The sequence below is a fragment of the Geotrypetes seraphini genome, chromosome 3, assembly GCF_902459505.1.
Source record: "Geotrypetes seraphini chromosome 3, aGeoSer1.1, whole genome shotgun sequence".
Lineage (NCBI taxonomy): Eukaryota > Metazoa > Chordata > Amphibia > Gymnophiona > Dermophiidae > Geotrypetes > Geotrypetes seraphini.
Window position 1 is genome coordinate 307,455,014 of NC_047086.1, and position 18,704 is coordinate 307,473,717.

Sequence of the window (18,704 nt, forward strand, 5' to 3'; positions counted from 1 at the left end):
AGTAGAACAGCAAGATCCTAACTCAGGGATACATGACATTGCTTGTGCAGTTAGCTAAGTGTGTGAGGAAGTTAGAAAGGTCCAAACACAAATGAAACAGATAAGTGGTGAAGATCTTAAAAAGATGAGTGAGCTTATCTCAAGTTTTGGTACCAGAATAAACTCCTTAGAAGAAGGGTTCATTCTGTTAACTGATCCAGAGGCCATAGCTCAGGCCCAAGAGATACAGCGTAACGGAGGTTTTTACACTACAGAACCTGGTCCTTCTTTGGAGAGAAAAGACCACAGGAATAGGAAACGTTAATCCATGTTTGCTGAGGGTTTATCCCGTGTTGGGGAAAAGGATCTGGAGAGGCCTAGGTCCATCCCTAGCAGTCAGTTAAGGGGAGGGGTATGTGGTAAGCAGACTATGCCTGCTAGGAATGTTCCAAGAGCAGTGCACAAGTCAGGTTTAGGCTCCACACAATTACCTACTTTTAAAACCCAATTTCAGTCAGTGAATGAGTTTCCTTCTGTGTCCTGTAGAGGGAGTAGGAGGGAAGAACTGCAGGATTCCCATCCCCCACACAAGCCTAGGGTGATTAACAAGAAATCACTTCCTCCTGAGGGTTTGGGGCGGGGCTGCAGACTCCTTAACCTGAAATCCCAGTTCCTTGAGAATCAGAAGCAGCAGACACTTGGAGAGGACAGGTTCCAGCGCTCAGGGCTGAGAGCTCTGAATGTCAGCCAAACTCCAGAAGCTATGGAGCTAACAGAGGTTGGTGAGGACATGTCTCTTAAACTACTGCAGGAGCCTCAGGATATGGACCTGGAAGCCAATGCTGAGTCAATTATTGAATTGCCTGGTGAAGATATGGAGATATGCTGTGTGAGAGGCAAGTGACTGACTATTGCATGTTTTTTTGAAAGTTTGTTTTGTTAATGGCTTGCCTGTGCTGGCTACTTTAAGTCAGCTGAAGAACAAGAGAAATTATCTTTTGAACTTTGTAAAGAACTGTATTGTTGGAACTTGTTTTCCTTTTTTCTTTGGGAGATATGAACTGTTCCCAGTCCCAGACAGAGGGGTTAGCCCCGTGTTCATAGTGGTGGGATAGAGGGCCAATTTTCATGGCAGATTAACACCACACGGAGCACTCTGTCTGGCCAGCACTCTGATGCTGAAGAAGCCAGTGTAATTACTCTGACTTATTTGGAATTGAGACAACTCTGAAGATTGTGTATTTTGAGTTTTTTCTTTTCTTTTGGATACATGCTGATGGACTATGAGTTTGTAGACTTTGGCAACTTATTTAGTTTTGCCTTATGGACATTGAGTCTGAGTGATAAACAGAATCATCCTGACAAAGCTTGATATTTATTTTTACTTTAAAGATTAAAGCTGAAGTTTATGTTGAAAAGAACTTACCTGGTGTGGTGGTGTCCTTATCTAAACGCTATATTATTTTCCTTATGCTGCCCGCAGCGGCTCACAAGAGATTTTTCTTGTACCGGTGGCCCAAGACACCTTGCCCTGAGGCTGCCGGTTATAGCGTGTGATAAAAAGTTGCGTGCGATAAAGCCGCTAATGCGGCTTTATAAAAGGAGTCCTTAGTATTTAACCATAAATTAAGAAATGTAAAGCTTTGTTGATATAAATTAAGAAATGTAAAGCTTTGTTGATATATCTATCTTCTATATCCACTATTGTGATATGCACCTGCCATGGATTACAATCTGAAAGTAAAATACCGCCCCTCCCCTTCTTCTATCAGATGATTAATTAGACACTATGTAGACATATTTATAATATTTATTCTAGGGTGATGCTGGTTTAATACCTCGTATTTGTGAAGGATTATTCAGCAGAATTTCTGAAATAACAAGAAAGGGAGATGCTTCATTTCGCACAGAAGTCAGGTATGTTTTACCTTATATGAAGCGGATATTAGATATGACAACTTTTTTTTTTCTTTTTTTTTTTTAATTGTGTTGTAAAAAGAACCAGTGAAGTAGAAGTAAGAATGAAAAATAGTGGTAAACTTTGGAATTTGCTTATTCATTTTTCAGTAGTAGCTTAAGGTACGTAAGCATTGCAGTTACTGGGACAGACCAAGTCCATCAAACACAGTACCATTAAAAAAAAAAAAAAAAAATGGCCAATTCAGGTTCCAAATACATGACAGGATCACAGAAAAGTAAAATAGATTCCATGCTGCTTGTTCCAGATTTATGGACTTTTCTTCTAGGAACCTGTCCAAACCTTTTTAAAACCGTTCTGTAATACTGGCTGTTAAATTTTGGAATTCATTGTCAAAAAATGTAGTTAATTAACACATTTGAGTGAATAAATATTTTCTCAAAAGAGTAAGCTAGTGATTTCATATAATTCCATTCTATTCTGATACAGTAGATTCATTTATATGCCTATACACATATACATGATCAATTCATAATACACTTCTCCCTCCGTATTCGCGGTTTCAGCAATCATGGTTTCGACTATTCACGTTTTTTAGCTTGCTGGCTCCTCTCCCCAAATTATGTCAGCTTGCATAGAGAAATCGCAGATTCCAAGTGTTTACAGAGAAAATAATTGATTCCCAGCACTTTTTTCACTGTGTTTTGCCTCTCCTTCAGGAACAGGCCCAGTCTCCCACCATGTTATTTGCGGTTTCACCATATTCATGATAGTTTTTAATAGAAAACAGCGAATAACAAATGAAAAAGTTATTTGCGGTTTTTCTGTATTCGCGGGTCTGTTAATACTCTATCACAGCGAATACGAAGGGAGAAGTGTAGTTGTTGGTTGGATGTTTTTTGTTTTTTTTTGGAAATCCTTTTTATTAGAAGAAAGGGTACAACCGGGTGACAGGAACAACAAAAATATAAAAAGCGCAGATACAAAGACTGTAAATGTGTGGCTGAAATTTAAGTATTCTCTGCATGCACTTTTACATTGTGGTAAGTTTTGTAAATACAATGTCCCAAGTTCTCAAAACTGTGCCAAAAGTTAGGTGATGGTAGACATCCTTTCATTGCCTAACTTAAGTGTTTTAATTGATGATAAATGGTGCGGTAATTGACTGCATCGTTTTAAAACCAATTAAAATCTAATCTTAAAAAAAAAAATGTTGGTGCGGCAAACAGCGTCCAACTCCCATCCATAGAGGCATGAGTCTAAAGTAGGCATGGTGTATGCCAGAAGTGGACATAGGCACCAGTAGGATCTAGAAATGTAGGTCTGTAAAACCCTGGCCTATATTTCTTGCTCCTACTTTCAATGTGGCTGTGATTCTCTAAACAGCGCCGTCATATGATTGACATGTGATCGGCGCCGCTTTTCTAAACAGCTGCCGCTTATGTTGCCATTTAGAGAATTATGCCCAATATGTATATTAATAAAAGGTAGCCCCTCCCATTCTGAAGAGACTACTTGCTAAAATAGAGAAAGAGGAGGAAGGCTTGTATGGACTTATTGAAGCACATCATGGTATTAAAAGTACATTGATAACATATCTGTGCTTCTGAGGATTTTGGAGTAAAATATATGCATGCTAGCTGAGCACAGGGTGGCTTCTTGGTGCCAGCCTTGGAGGCAGCCAGGTCTTCCTACAGCAGTGTATCGTAAACTGTGTACCGCAGCACACTGAGATTTCATGTGTGTTGTGATACACTGGGGAGGAGGAGAGGCACTGATGCCTGCTGCATGCTGCCTGCCTACAGACACGTCCTGTAGGCAGTCAACTGGTGCCAGTGCCTCTCCCTCTCCTCTCTGCACCTCTTCCCTGTTGGCACCCCCCACTGGCAGTTCAGGACCCGTCTGGAGAGCCTTCGCGAATGCGCAGGCGACATCTGCGCACTTCCAGATGCCTTGAACTGTGGCCACTACATTTAGGGCTCCTTTTACTAAGGTACGCTATTGTTTTTAGCGTGCACTAAAGATTAGCGTGCGCTAACCACGCGCTAAATGAAAAATACTAATGCATTTGACGCATGTGGTATTGTAGCGTTAGCATTTGACGCATGTGGTATTGTAGTGCACGCTAAGCACACACTAAAACTGCTAGCACACCTTAGTAAAAGGAGCCCTTAGTGTATCATGGCTCAACCAAGTTTGTGGGACACTGTCCTACAGCCTTAAATGTATGTTTTGTTTACTTGTTTTAAAAGGTTTATGGCCTACTTTTCCACTGTTCTGTGTAGGTTATAATCAATTTATAACATAGTAACTAAAAGACATATGTGATGTGTATTATTTAATAAAGAAAAGTAAAAAAATTATAATCAGTCAAAACATAGAGTTGAGGCCAAAACTAAGTTAAGTTCAGACATTCAGGCCCTGATTCTGCAAAGTGCTTCCCGATTTTAGGGAGCTGTAGACGTCCTACAGCTGCATAATCAGCTAATTGGGATGCACGTTTAAAAAAAAAAAAAAAAAATGCTCCCCAAGCAGGCCGCCTATATTGAAGGCACCTCCGGGAGCCTAGGGAGGGCCGCAAGACGCCTAAGCTCGCCTAAAAGCCTTAGTCGAACTTAGGCAGTCCTACGCGTCTCCCTAGTAGAGGAAGAGATGCTTATAATGTAGGCCAGCATTTTAGGCCAGCAAAATGCTGGCCTACATTGTAAGTAATATTCAATAGCCAATATTTCCCACTAATATTCAACTGTGAACATGGTAGTAATAATATTATTAAGAGAGGTAGCCTCAGTCATGGAGCCTACGCGTAGCCATTCACTGACTGGGGAATTCAGCGTAGTTGCACTTGCTCCTTTAGTCTCCAATCATTGGCCACACTCTCATTATCATTAATCAAACTTACTAAAATTCAAATCCTTATTATTATTTCTTATTTTATTTTTAATATATAAACCCTTAAAATAATCTTCATACACTCCCTATCACTTACTATCATTCATCCTTGTTCACATGTTTGAGACTACACTATCTTTATTTTTTATCTTCAAATCTTTATAGAATACTTAGTTTCAATGTCATATATTCATTAGATAGTGGCTTATACCAGCCTATATATCAATTAGACAGCACTTGTATTTAATAGCTAATTCAAGCCGACTTATCTTTAAAGCAGCATTCAACTTAAATCAGCACTTGTATTTCACAAAAATAGCCAACGTGGCCAGCGTTTCGTGGGCGAAACTTCCCGCTCACTGCATCAGGGCCAAATTATTTTGGAAACAAGACGCTGAAACATAAACAAAAATATAAAATCAAAAAATGTAATTTACTTACAGTTTCCTCACCTATAGCTCTCTTACTTACTGCTCAAAGTGCATTTAGTTAGTGGTCTCGAGATACAACCAAAATGGCGACAGCCTCGTTTTAAAACAATTGGCAGTGTTCTGACGTCAAACAGAGAGTCGAATTACATTAAAGTGGACAGACTCATACAGGGAGACAAATCATGCAAACCTCTATTCTAGCCTTACAGTCAATAAAAATGCTGCCATTCGAATTGTCTATTAAGACCATTCGGATGTAATGTATCCAATCGACTGATCCATCTTTGTTCATGTTGTGCCAACAGACGTCTAAAGTCCCCCCCTCTATCATCTGGTTTAACCACTTCTATGATAACCACTCTTAGTGTTACAAAATCGTGTCTGCTTGTGATACAGTGTTTAGCCAAAGGGGCTCCCATGTTAAGGTTTTTAATATTACTTTTGTGTTCTGTCAGCCTAATATTTAACTGTCTCGATGTTTGGCCTACATATAAGAGGTCACAAGGACATCTCAAAATGTATACCACCCCACGCGTTTTACAATTGGAGGAGTGATTTAGATTATAGACTCTTCCATCTCTAGGGTTCACAAAAGTAGTCATACAATCCATAAGAGCACACATTTGGCATTTGCCACAAGTTAGGTGGCCTAACATTTCACCATCTATGTTACCAACATTTTTCTTAGAGCGGGACGGGCATAATACTTCCTTAAGGTTTCTATTACGCCGATATGCTATCCTGAGGGAGTGATCTTGAAACGTCCCTGCTATTTGTAACATCTCCCAATGTTTCCTTAGGGATTGAGCTAATTTATGACTGTGGGCCGAATACGTTAGCACACAAGTCATGACTTTATCACAAGTGTTCACATCATTTTTAGCCCTAGGTGTTAATAATAGTTCTCGATGGTTATATAGGGCACGCTTATAGGCAGTCTTAATAGTTCTTTCCGGGTACCCTCGTTGTTGAAATTTATATTTCAAAGGTATAGCTTGTTTCTTAAAGTCATCCACAGAAGAGCAGATTCTGCGGATTCTCAAGAACTGAGAAAATGGAAGACTTTTTCTTAACGGACTAGGGTGGGCACTAGAAAAATGCAATACTGCATTGCTGTCAGTCGGTTTGGTATACACTTGTGTAGAAAAATCACCATCTACAATTTTAACTAGTACATCCAAAAAAGATATTTCTGTGGTACTTAAAGTATGAGTAAATTTTACTCTTGGATGACACGTATCAAGGTATGTTAAAAATTTGTCAAGTGTAGCCAAATCTCCATTCCAAATAAGGAACACGTCATCAATATAACGGGTCCAAAGTTTAATTTTATTTGAAAAATGTGACGAATACACCCATTTCCGTTCGAAGTCGTCCATAAATAGGTTAGCAACAGCCGGAGCCATTGTAATCCCCATTGCTATCCCAGACTGTTGTTGAAATAACTCATCTTCAAACATAAAAAAACTATTTTGCAGCACTAGTTTAGCCAGTTGATATAAAAACTTAGTAGGCACCCTAGGGTCAGTTCTTAGATCCAGAGTTCTACAAATGATATCAAGCGCCTCCTCTTGGGGGATAATTGTATAGAGGGAACATACATCTATCGTAACCAATATGGTCTCAGGATCAGGTCTAAACTGCTCCAGTTTTTTTAGAAAGGCTGTGGTATCTTGCAAAAAGGACAAGGTTTTTTTAACAAAGATTTGCAAAAATTTGTCTAAATATATAGATGACGCTTCTAGCAGAGATCCTTTATTAGAGACTATCGGTCTCCCTGGTGGAGCTGTCAATGATTTATGGATCTTCGGGAGCAGATAAAGTATTGGAATTTTTGGATATCTTACATTTAGAAAGCGAAACTCCTTCTGAGTTAAATAGCCATGGTCTAAGGCTATTTTCGTCAGTTTATTGATCTTAAACTGTAGATTTTCAGTCGGGTCTATTGTTAGAATTTTATAATCCTCGCTATATAGTTGTTTATAGGCCTCCGCCATGTAATCTGCTTTTTTCATTAATACAATCTTGCCCCCTTTATCAGCTCTCCTAATTATCAACTCTACATCAGATGTCAAAGTTTTAATAGCATTCTTCTCTTCTTTACTTATATTGCTAGTATAACTCAACCGTTTATCTTTACTGATCTTATCAATGTCCAACTTCAAGAGTTTATGAAAAGTTTCCAACACCGGATCAACCGGACCAGGAGGTACCCAGCTTGATTTGGGTGTCACAATCGACTCTGTATCTTCTGACCCCGGTGGATCATGTTGAGAGAAGAAAGATTTAATTTTCAAAGTCCGATAAAATTTTTCTATATCAATATTATCTTGAAATTTGTCCAAAAATAATTTGGCCCTGATGCAGTGAGCGTGAAGTTTCGCCCACGAAACGCTGGCCACGTTGGCTATTTTTGTGAAATACAAGTGCTGATTTAAGTTGAATGCTGCTTTAAAGATAAGTCGGCTTGAATTAGCTATTAAATACAAGTGCTGTCTAATTGATATATAGGCTGGTATAAGCCACTATCTAATGAATATATGACATTGAAACTAAGTATTCTATAAAGATTTGAAGATAAAAAATAAAGATAGTGTAGTCTCAAACATGTGAACAAGGATGAATGATAGTAAGTGATAGGGAGTGTATGAAGATTATTTTAAGGGTTTATATATTAAAAATAAAATAAGAAATAATAATAAGGATTTGAATTTTAGTAAGTTTGATTAATGATAATGAGAGTGTGGCCAATGATTGGAGACTAAAGGAGCAAGTGCAACTACGCTGAATTCCCCAGTCAGTGAATGGCTACGCGTAGGCTCCATGACTGAGGCTACCTCTCTTAATAGTATTATTACTACCATGTTCACAGTTGAATATTAGTGGGAAATATTGGCTATTGAATATTATTTATAGGTTTTTCCCATTGGGGATCTTTATATAGTGTGTCTACATTGTAAGTAGACACGGCTGCTACACTTATCGTGGCAAGGGATTTCCCTGCCGCAATAAGTATAGTGGTTGCCTATCCGATCGCCGGCAGGAGGGTGCCCAACCCCTCCTGCCAGAAGGCCGCCCCCCCACGACACTCCCGATTGCTGGCAGGAGGGTGCCCAACCCCTCTTGCCAGAACGCCCCCCCCGAAACTCTCGATCGCTGGCAGGAGGGTGCCCAACCCCTCCTGCTGGAACACCCCCCAGAAACTCCAGATCGCCGGCAGGAGGGTGCCCAACCCCTCCTGCCGGAAAGCTGCACCCCCTCCAGACCCCCATGCTAAGACCCCCCCCCCCGCGCTACCACTCCCTAACCTCCCCCCCCAACTAACCTTCCCCCCCCCCACTAACCTCTAAAGTGTTGACTGGCTGGCCGTGTCTTGCTGCTGTCCAGCCGGCAAACCCGCCTCGTTGAAATGAGGTGGGCCCGGCCCATCCCCTCTATGTCTAAGGCCTGATAGGCCCAGGCTCTAGAAGCCTGGACCAATAAGGCCATAGGCATAGTGGGTCCACCCATCCACACTAACCCTAAGGCCTGATTGGCCAGGCTTCTAGAGCCTAGGCCAATTAGCCCTTAGGCTTAGCGGGGATGGGACGGGAAGGGATGGGCCTGCCTCATTTCGATGAGGCAGGCCTGTCGGCTGGACGGCAGCATGACCCGTCCGGCCAACACTTTAGAGGTTAGTTGGGGGGGAGGTTAGTTGGGGTGGGAGGTTAGGGGGGGTGGTAGTGCGGGAGGGTCGTTAGCATGGAAGGTCTGGAGGGGGTGCAGCTTTCCGGCAGGAGGGGTTGGGCACCCTCCTGCCGGCGATCGGGAGTGTGGGGGGGGGGCAGCCTTCAGGAAAGGAGGGATTTGGTACCCTCCTGCCGACGATCGGATAGGCAGCCACTATACTTATCGTGGCAGGGAGATCCCTTGCCGCGATAAGTGTAGCGACCGCGTCTACTCTAACCCGATTCTCTAACCGGCGTCTGTAACATGGACACCGGTTACAGAATCGGGGTTAGTGTAGGCCTGATTCTGTATAGGATATCCCTCCTGGGCGTCCTATACAGAATCAGGGCCTCAGTGTTTTACTTAAATAACAATGGACAAAGAATTCCAAGGGACTGAACCTATGATGGAGGTATATCAGTTATGACTTTCAATGTAAAATTGTCCCACAGAGAAGGCACCATAAATTGTCCATGCTCACAAAACTTAAAAGTGTAGATAATGTGTATATAAAAATTCTGGTTGCCTTATCTCAAAAAAACTAGAAAAGGTTCAAAGAAGAGCGATCAAGATGATAAAGGGGATGAAAATCCTCTCGTATGAGGAGAAATTAAGAATCTTCAGCTTGAAAAAGAGACAGCCGAGGGGAGATGTGATTGAAGTCTACAAAATCCTGAGTAGTGTAGAAAGGGAACAAGTGGATCTATTTTTTTTACTCCATTAAAAATTACAAAGACTAGGGGACACTCAATGGAGTTACAGTTAAAACCAATAGGAGAAAATATTTTTTCACTCGGAAAATAGTTAAGTTCTGGAACACATTGCCAGAAGTTGTGGTAAAAATGGTTAATGTAACTGGTTTTAAGAAAAGTCCTTTAATGTTATTGAGACAGATATGGGGGAAGCCACTGCTTGCACTAGATCGCTAACATGGAATGTTGCTACTATTTGGGTTTTTGCCAGGCATTAGTGACCTGGATTGACCACTATGAAGGGCTAGATGGGTTAGATGGACCTTTGGTCTGACCTAGTAAGGCTATTCTTATGTTCTTATTGCAAGTTTCCACAGCATTTGTGCTATATACTATTTTTAACAAGTGAGTGTTACTCCTTCTGCCAGTAGATGAAAGTAGAGAAACAGAACTTTCCCAGTGACATCACCAGTATAACCAGCTTGGTGTTCAATGGAAGGCACCAATATTTTTATCTCCAGCAGATGGTAGGTTGTTCAGGCTGATGTTTCTAGTCAGTGGGATCTTCCTACCAATTGTCGTACCCAATTGTCCTACCCTGTCAGAACGGCTAGCCATCGTGGCAGGGGAATCCCCGATCAGCTGATTGGGGATTCCCCTGTGAATAAGAATCAGGAATAAGACTTGCATGAAAATGTAGGCGAAGACCCCTGAGACCCCCCCAAAAGTTATATTTCTAAGAGAGACATTGTGCTTATGAATTCAAGTTTCTGGACAATCGTATTTCTCCCTGTCAGCAGGAGACAATATACTCTATGAGAGATTCACCTTTGCTCTAGTAACTGGCAGAGATCTGCTGACTGTGACAGCATTGGATAAACTCAAGCAACAGTACAGGATAAAATGTCCTACCAAAGAATTATCAGAACTATTGACAGAACTACAGTCAAGCTTAGGACAGAGGGGGGCCTGCTCTCAGAAATTATTGACCTTAGTATTAGGAATGCAGTGTCAGGGAAATAGAATGGTCAGTTTTGACACTAGGTGATGTCATACTTCAATATGGCTCCATGATAAGTGTATAGACCATACAGCCAATAGAAATGATGCATGTGACAAACCAATGGAATGTGAGTAGGTAATCTGTAACTAAGTGGTACCCTAGGCTACTGAACTAAAGTATATAAGTGGCATTCAAGATGGCATAACAGAAAGAAGATGGATCCATGAACAGAAGCTGGCCACTTTGTATGTATGTTATCCTTTTAGCCCAATGTGCTGTACTTTGTTGTTTCATGTAAGCTGCCTTTTGTTTATTGCTAATAAACCTAAATTATAACAGCAAGTAGGTAGTTGCAAGGTCAGTTTATGAAAAGATCTGCAGCCTGTCTTTTCATTTGGTGACCTCGCTTGTCTTTTCACCTGCCACACTGCAGACCTCAAAGCATACCCTGAAGAAAGCCACAGCATGATGGCTGAAATGTCGGTTTCTACCTGATAAGTTGAAGCGAGACTCAGAAACCTGCAACAAGCAAAATATCAACTGTGGAAACCCTGAGAGAACATGTAACCCAGCTCCATGGGGAGAAGATCTTTAAACCTACCAGAGACCTTTTCAATCTATAGAAAGGAAAAAAAGATCAACTGACTTTCACAACAAAATTCAAATTTCTGACCAACTGACTTTCACAACAAAATTCTAATTGGTGGACTGCCCTGTTCTCAATCAGGTCAGTGAACCCACTATTTACAAAGACAAATACCTCAGAGCATGCCCTGAAAAAAGCCACAACTTGGCTGAAACATGGGTTTTTCTACTCAGACATGCAAGACCCAGAAAACTGCTACAATCATGACGCCAGCCACGGAAGCCTAAGAGAACAAAAAATTATTTTGTTTTGAAAGAGTAGAGAAAGAGAAAACTTACTGAAAATAGGTGAAGAAAAACCAGATTATAGGAGAAATCAAACATTTTAACTATTCTACCTATTGGAAGCTAAACAGGGTCAGGCCTGGCTAATACCTGGATGGGGACCACTGGGGAGTGCCTATGTTGGTCAGCAGTGGGATAGTGGAGCCACACACTGTGCAAGAAAAGAAATGGCAAACCACTTCTGTACTCTGCCTTGAAAACATCACAGGGAGGATTCCTCACTGTACATGCAGCCATGGGTCGGTGGTCAATTCGCAGGCATACACACACACACTGTGCATCTAAAAGGTAATTTTATAAAATGTCAGCTATGTATGAATAGCAAAAAAATGCCCATTAACAGCGTATGTGTATCTGTAAAATTTTAGGGCAGATCCTGAAAAAAAAGCACCTAGTTTTGAAGTCACAGATATAAGGGATACTTTGTCGTTTATGGTAGTTCATAAATTTTAATTTTTTTTTATTTGTTTACAGCTACCTTGAAATCTACAATGAACGAGTAAGAGACCTACTTAGGAGAAAGTCATCAAAAACATTTAATTTAAGAGTTCGAGAACATCCAAAAGAAGGACCTTATGTTGAGGGTAAGGATTAGAAAAGTAGATTTCTATGTAATGTACTTCTCAACTTGTTTGTGTTTTTCTATCCATAGGAGGGGCCTTAGGAATTGGCCTCTAATAGGTGGGGCCTTAAGCGCCTGGCCCAATCAGGCCAAAGGCCTGCCATTCGGAGGATAGTGGGCCTGCCGGGCGGACGGGCTTGGGACCCGTCTGTCCGACCAACTTAATGTAAGTTAAGGGGGGTGTCAGGGGTTTGTGGGGTTAGGGGGTGCCGTTCAGGGCTGCGGGGAAGGGTGCACACTATGGGCAGGAGGGTCTCTCATCGTCCAAGTACTTAGGTCGTTATAGTATTTTTCAGGTTTATTATGGTGCTAATGAAGGATTCTTTGGCTATGCAGAGAGTGAAGATGTCATTTGCATAAGAGAAGATATGATCCTTGGTCGAGGGAAAATTATTCCCCAATGCTCTTAAATAAATGTTATGTAGTACAGGAGGTATTGGTGAGCCTTGTGGGACTCCATTTATGTTTAAGATGATCATTATAAGCAGCCATGGTATAAATGTCAGAATCTTTGTCGTCATCACTATCCAAGATTTCAATATTAAGCAGGGGATCCAACATAGTTTCAATAATTCATTTCATAAGTTCATTTGTGATACATAGCAGAATTATTAATCGGTTACTTCCTCACTATAGTAGGAAATAAGACCTATAACTTGATCATGCTACCTTTATAAAATGTACATTGCTAAATGCTCTAGAACAGGGCTGCCCAAGTCCGGTCCTCGAGAGCTACTGGCAGGCCAGGTTTTCAAGATATCCACAATGAATATGCATGAGAAAGATTTGCCTGCACTGCTTTCTTGATATGCAAATCTCTCTCATGCATGTTCATTGGGGATATCCTGAAAACGTGGCCTGCCAGTAGATCTCGAGGACCGGATTTGGGCAGCCCTGCTCTAGAACTCTCTAAAAACACAAGATCCAGCAAATGCCCATATTTTGTGTAGGATTACTTACCAACTGAACAAAACCATCTGCTGACAATTGTAAAAAAAAACAAAAAACTATCACATATTGCATCCATAGGAGCTTCATCAACGTGTATATTAAAATCTAATAAAATAGTTATCAAAATGTTAAAAGCCTAGAGGACTGTAGATGAGCACTATGGTAAATTGTATAAATTGTAGCTGTCAAAGTTCATAAAGTAAAACATCCATCAATCCAATATCAGTAGCAGAGAGCAAAGATAAAGCATCAGTAGGGCTCAATATGAGATTTAGCTACAGTTCAAAACATGGAAAGATTAATATGATTAATCAACATGGTATCTGTATTAGTCAGTTATGATTCAGGAAGGCATAATATATCTGGTTTATTAGAAACAAGTAAATCATATAAAACAGTCTAACATTAATTAAATCATCATGTACTAAACCAGTGGTCTCAAACTCGTGGCCTGCCAGGTACTATTTTGAGGCCCTCGGTATGTTACCATTGTTCTGGAATGTTGCCCGCCTCACTGCTGTAACCTCACGCAAGTGCTTTTCTGTGTCTATACACGATTGTGAGGTGGAGTGGAGAGGACAATCGCATACAGACGCAGGAAAGCGCTTGCATGAGGTTACAGCAGTGAGGCGGGCAATGTTCCAGAATGTAAGGTAAGCATTGGAGGCAGTGCAGCTTGTGCGTGTGCAAATAATCTCGCAAACTCTTGTGAAATTCGGCACCTGCTGAGCTTTTGGGGCTCCAGAACCCCTCCTCACTAAGCCAGCAATCAGAAACACTTTTTTTCTGGACCACTGTTGCTGTGCCAGCCAAATGTTTCTTCTACCGTGTAGATGCTTTGCTTTGTTTTGTGAAATATGCACGAGGGAAGCTCTCTCCCCGCATATGTGCAAATACCGAGCTTGCGCAGGGGACGAACCTCCATCATGCTTGCTCTGTGTCACAGAAAGCAAGCATATACAGGATGGGTGGGGGTACAGGACCTTGCAGGAAGAGGGCTGCTGCTGTCTCAGCCCCCTCCCCTCCCCCCCCCCCCCCCCGCCACTGATCACTTTTAGCTTGGACTCCATTGTTCATCTAAAGTTCGCACTAAGAAGTTCCTTAATCACACTCCTTTGTCAGTTTGGAGTTGGCTTCTTTACAGCATATCTCTGTGACAGCACAGTCTCCGCTGGGAACTAGACATATTAGTGCTGTTCTTCCCGAGAGGGGTCAGTAAAGATGACAATATATAGGCACTGGCCATTGGAAACTTTGAACACCGAGCATTCACTCCCTGTACTAGTGCTGGAACTGATTGCTTCACTGCACACCCTTGTGACACCAGTGGGGGAAGGGCAAGCACTGTCCTGGCCAGCAAACAGAAGCATTAGCACTTATTCCCGAGGGGAGCCTGAGAGGGTGGGGGGGTGTCAGCAAACATGACAACATGCAGTCACCAGGTGGTAGAGTAGAAGCCTAATGATTAATGCAGTGGGATGAGAACCTGGAAACAGAGTTAAGTTTCCACTGCAGCTCCTTGTGACCCTGGGCAAGTCACTTAACCCTCTGTTGCCCCAGGTACAGAATTTAGATTGTGAACACTCTAGAGACAGAGAAAGTACCTACATATAGTACCATATATACTCGAATATAAGATGAGATTTTTGGATCCCAAAAAAATGGGGGTCTCATCTTATATTCGAGTCATCGCCCACCTGCCCCCCTCCCAGACTTATTGAAGGCCTCCGCCGTCCTGCCATATGACCTAGTAGTCTGGAACAAGAAGGATCCCTCCCATCTCCTGTCCAAGCCGACTTTAACAATTTTTTTACCTCCCTCCTGCCTCCCCTCGTGTACCTCATAGTGGCCTTGAGAGGAGTCTTAGGCACCTGGTCCAATCAGGGCCTTAGGCCACTTCCCAGTGCATCCCAGGGTGCACTGGTAAGGGGAAAGTCTGCCATTTGAAGAGGCGGGCCTACTGGTGGGATGGAGTGAGCATCCCTCCTGCTGGTCTTCTAAAAAAGGTATGGGGGGGGGGTCAGAGAGGGGGGTTGGAGGAGAGGGGATGACCCATTAGACCACCAGGCTTGGTGTGGTGGGGGTTGGTGGAGCTTGCTGTGGAGGTCCCCCTGACTCTGCAGCAGGAGGAAGTAAGCATCCCTCCTGCTGATATTTCAGAAAAAAAAGTACCTTGATGTTGGGAGAGGGGGGGGGGATCTTTTTATTATAGACACAGCTCATGTGTGTGTGTTGTGTACACACAACAGCTGCACCCATTAAAAAAGCAGCCCCTGCTCTCCCTGTTTGCCGGATCAGGGAGGTAGAGCAGGGGCTGCTTTTTTAAAAAAAATTTTTGAGGCAGGCAGGAGGAGGAGCTGTGTTAGTGATTGCTCTTCTGAGCAAGTGCCGGGTTCCTCTCTCCCTTTACTGGCGATTTTCCACACATATAGCATGTATATAATTTGCATGCTATTGTGCTGAGAATCGTCCATAAAACAAAAATCGCTCCCACCACGTTGTTTTTTTGTTTTTTTTTTTTACCGTGGTGTTGGAGCTTAGATAATCTGATCTTAGTTCGGTATTATCTATTGATTGTGAATGTTTTCATGTGAACTTTTTCTTGTTTGAAGTATGATCTGTTTACTTCACTTGATATATCTCTTCGCCCTGACTACTGAATATTTAAAGAATTAAAAAAAAAAAATTGTGAGAAATCAGTGGAAGCGGGTAACTAGTATTTTTGTCATTTTGGCAAGCTTGTTCATCAGAGCATGAGACTGCCATAGAACCCATCCTTCCACCATCATTATAACCAAATAATTTGGTGTAAATTTTTAAAATATCATCTGGAACTTTAGCAGTAACCTTTTGTGCTAAAGTTGTATTGGCTTTCTCGTTTTTTCCTCAGTGCACCATTGAGAATAATTTATTGAGCAGGTGATAGAGATCTACATGTTAAACAATTTCACATTTCAAACATCTCTTAATAGTGTATGTATAGTCAGGAAAACTTTATACTGTATAGCAATGCAGAACCATTTTCAGTGCTGCTGTTTGGCAGGCCATTAGGTAACAAAAGCAGTATGTATATTTATTTTTTAGTTTCTCTTACTGTGTAGGTTTGGAAGTATACAAGCAGCATTTACAGCCAGAGGAGTAGGAGCTTGACCCTGGAATCAAATGCAGATCTTTGCAGTTTCTATGAGTTGTCTTTGGTCATGTTAGCATAATTTGTGTTTCAAAGTGTGTTAGATGTTTGTAATAATTATACTTCCCTCAGTATCTTCTCTCTAACCCTTCTTGATCTATTTTGATATTTTTCCAAGATTTGTCAAAACATCTTGTCCAAAATTATGGTGATGTAGAAGAGCTTATGGATGCAGGAAATATTAATCGAACAACAGCTGCAACAGGAATGAATGATGTCAGCAGCAGGTCCCATGCCATTTTCACAGTCAACTTCACTCAGGTAAAGTGAAATGAGACTTTGATATGGTTTACACAGAAATGTTTTATTGTTAATTGAAATGTGCAGGCTGTTAGCCAGATCCCTTTGAGAAATAATTACTACTTTTGTTATTAAAAGAACAAGAAGGCCAGGTTGTGGTGTTGAGTGTTTTGTGCTAATAAGAATTGCACATGTAGTGTTTGAATTTCTTTCTGAACCTACAATTGCAGCAATTTGCAGTTATTTAATGGATTTTATTTTTAGGAGGATGGTAGACATGAGTAATTGCTCTGTGAGCCTTTGTTGGTATGGAATTACGACAATGAAATTGTTTTACTCCCATCATGAATAACACTATTGTGCACTTATCTTCTAAAGTATCTCCCTAGTAATTTAATTTTAGCAGTAAATAGATGTCATGTAGGGGCCAGTATTCAATATCAGGATATTTGGTTAAGTTGGACTGCTGAATATGCTGCCAAGTTAAATTTAGGGGGTTTTTTATGTAGTCTGACTTTAACTTTATCCACTTAACTAGATAGTAGTGAATTTTAGTGAGCCCACCAAACCCTCCCCCAAAACTACTGTACTGCCATATAGGTGCCACCTGCAGCCATAAGGGCTATTGGGGTTGTAGACAGGTGGGTATAGTGTTTGTTTGTTTATTTCTTCCCCGCCCTTATCCAGGGTGAGTTACATATGAACATACAAAATCAGACATTAACATTTGTCATGCAAATCAATAGTTTGTTTTTTTGGGGGGGCTCACTATATTCTATAAGGGAGTTCTGGTGAGATGTTTTTGTGGCACCCATTTTGTGAAGTTCACAGCAGTGCCCTTTAAGGTGCCTCACTGCTTTGTTACCATGTCTGGGTGGCCAATCCATCACAATGCTGGCCCCTCCCGTGTCTAAAGGGTCTTGTTCTGGGTGTTTGGGACTTAGACAAATTTTTGGTCGAAAATGTGGTATAAAGATAGACTTATTGGCAGTCTGGACGATCCATGGCATGGACGTCCAGATAGGTGATTTTCAGAAAAAAAAAATTCTAGATGTATTTTTCAAGAATGTACATTTTACCAATGCCAACTTTGGGCGTCTAGCGCCATATGTCTGAATCAGACTTAGACGTTTCTTTTGATTATGCTCCTCTATCCCTTTGGAGTGTGCTGGCAGGCTTCAAGTTTCAGAAACTTGATGATACTCAATACTATAGGGTTATTTACTAACCTGCTTTAGGTGCTTAATGTAAATTTTGCTGTGTGTTAACAGCAGTTAACATGGTACCTTATACACACATTCCTCTTAGGGGGAATGGAATAGGGAAAGCAGTGCAGTGCATTTGATCTTCTTGATCAGTGTTAACTACTTAGATGTTTGGATGCTTTGGGCATTTCTGGTAATGTCCTTAAATGGTTTCAGGGCTTTCTGCATTTTCTTAACTACCGGGTCCGATTTGGTAATGTATTTTCTAACACATGGACTAATTCTTTCAGAGTTCTTCGGGAATCTCCTCTCTCTCCTTTACTCTTCAATGTCTATTTGTCATCTCTGGGACATAGGTTATCTAAGTTAGGTGTAACATTTTACAGTTATGCTGATGATATTACTCTTGCAATTCCAATATATTCTCTCAATCTATGCATGGAACCCTGGTACGGACAGCTGTCAAAGTGTTCGTGTACATTAAAAACTTTAGAAAGTTTGCGACTGACTGCACCGAACATTGCAAGTGCCTTCTCACCCAAAATAGGCAAGCGGCTCCTTAGCTCTCAGTTTTCCGCTACAAAGTCGTGTGTGAAACGTTGTACGTTTTTCTTGCCTTCCCACTCGTGTGTTTTTGGGGGTTTTTTTTGTCTCTTATTCTATTTTTCTTTCTAACTGCTGTTCTTAATATAATGAAAAAAAAAGAGAATACTTATTTTTCTCTATTTTTTCATGGCTGGTTTTCTTAAAGTGGGTTCTTCATTTTCACCTCAGCTTTCGGTTTTCGATTTGGCTGAGGCGGTTTTCACTTCCATGTCCCATCCATTGACTTGCTTTAAAGAGAGCGGCAGGTGCCACCACACTATTTCGTTAACAGACCCACACAAGTGGTGCATTCAGTGCCTTGGTCCAGACCATCGCGTGGAGTCTTGTACGCACTGTT

General features: G+C 41.3%; 1 protein-coding gene across 7 annotated transcripts in view; it reads left to right on the forward strand.

Moving 5' to 3' along the window:
• The window catches only part of KIF16B (kinesin family member 16B), a 309,438-nt gene that overhangs the window by 42,987 nt on the left and 247,747 nt on the right, over positions 1 to 18,704 (forward strand). For all 7 annotated transcript variants that reach the window (XM_033936633.1, XM_033936634.1, XM_033936636.1 and 4 more), the window contains 3 exons: positions 1,799 to 1,896; positions 12,028 to 12,137; positions 16,435 to 16,577. In XM_033936633.1, coding sequence (XP_033792524.1) covers positions 1,799 to 1,896; positions 12,028 to 12,137; positions 16,435 to 16,577 — 351 coding nt within the window. The remainder of the gene's footprint in view (positions 1 to 1,798; positions 1,897 to 12,027; positions 12,138 to 16,434; positions 16,578 to 18,704) is intronic.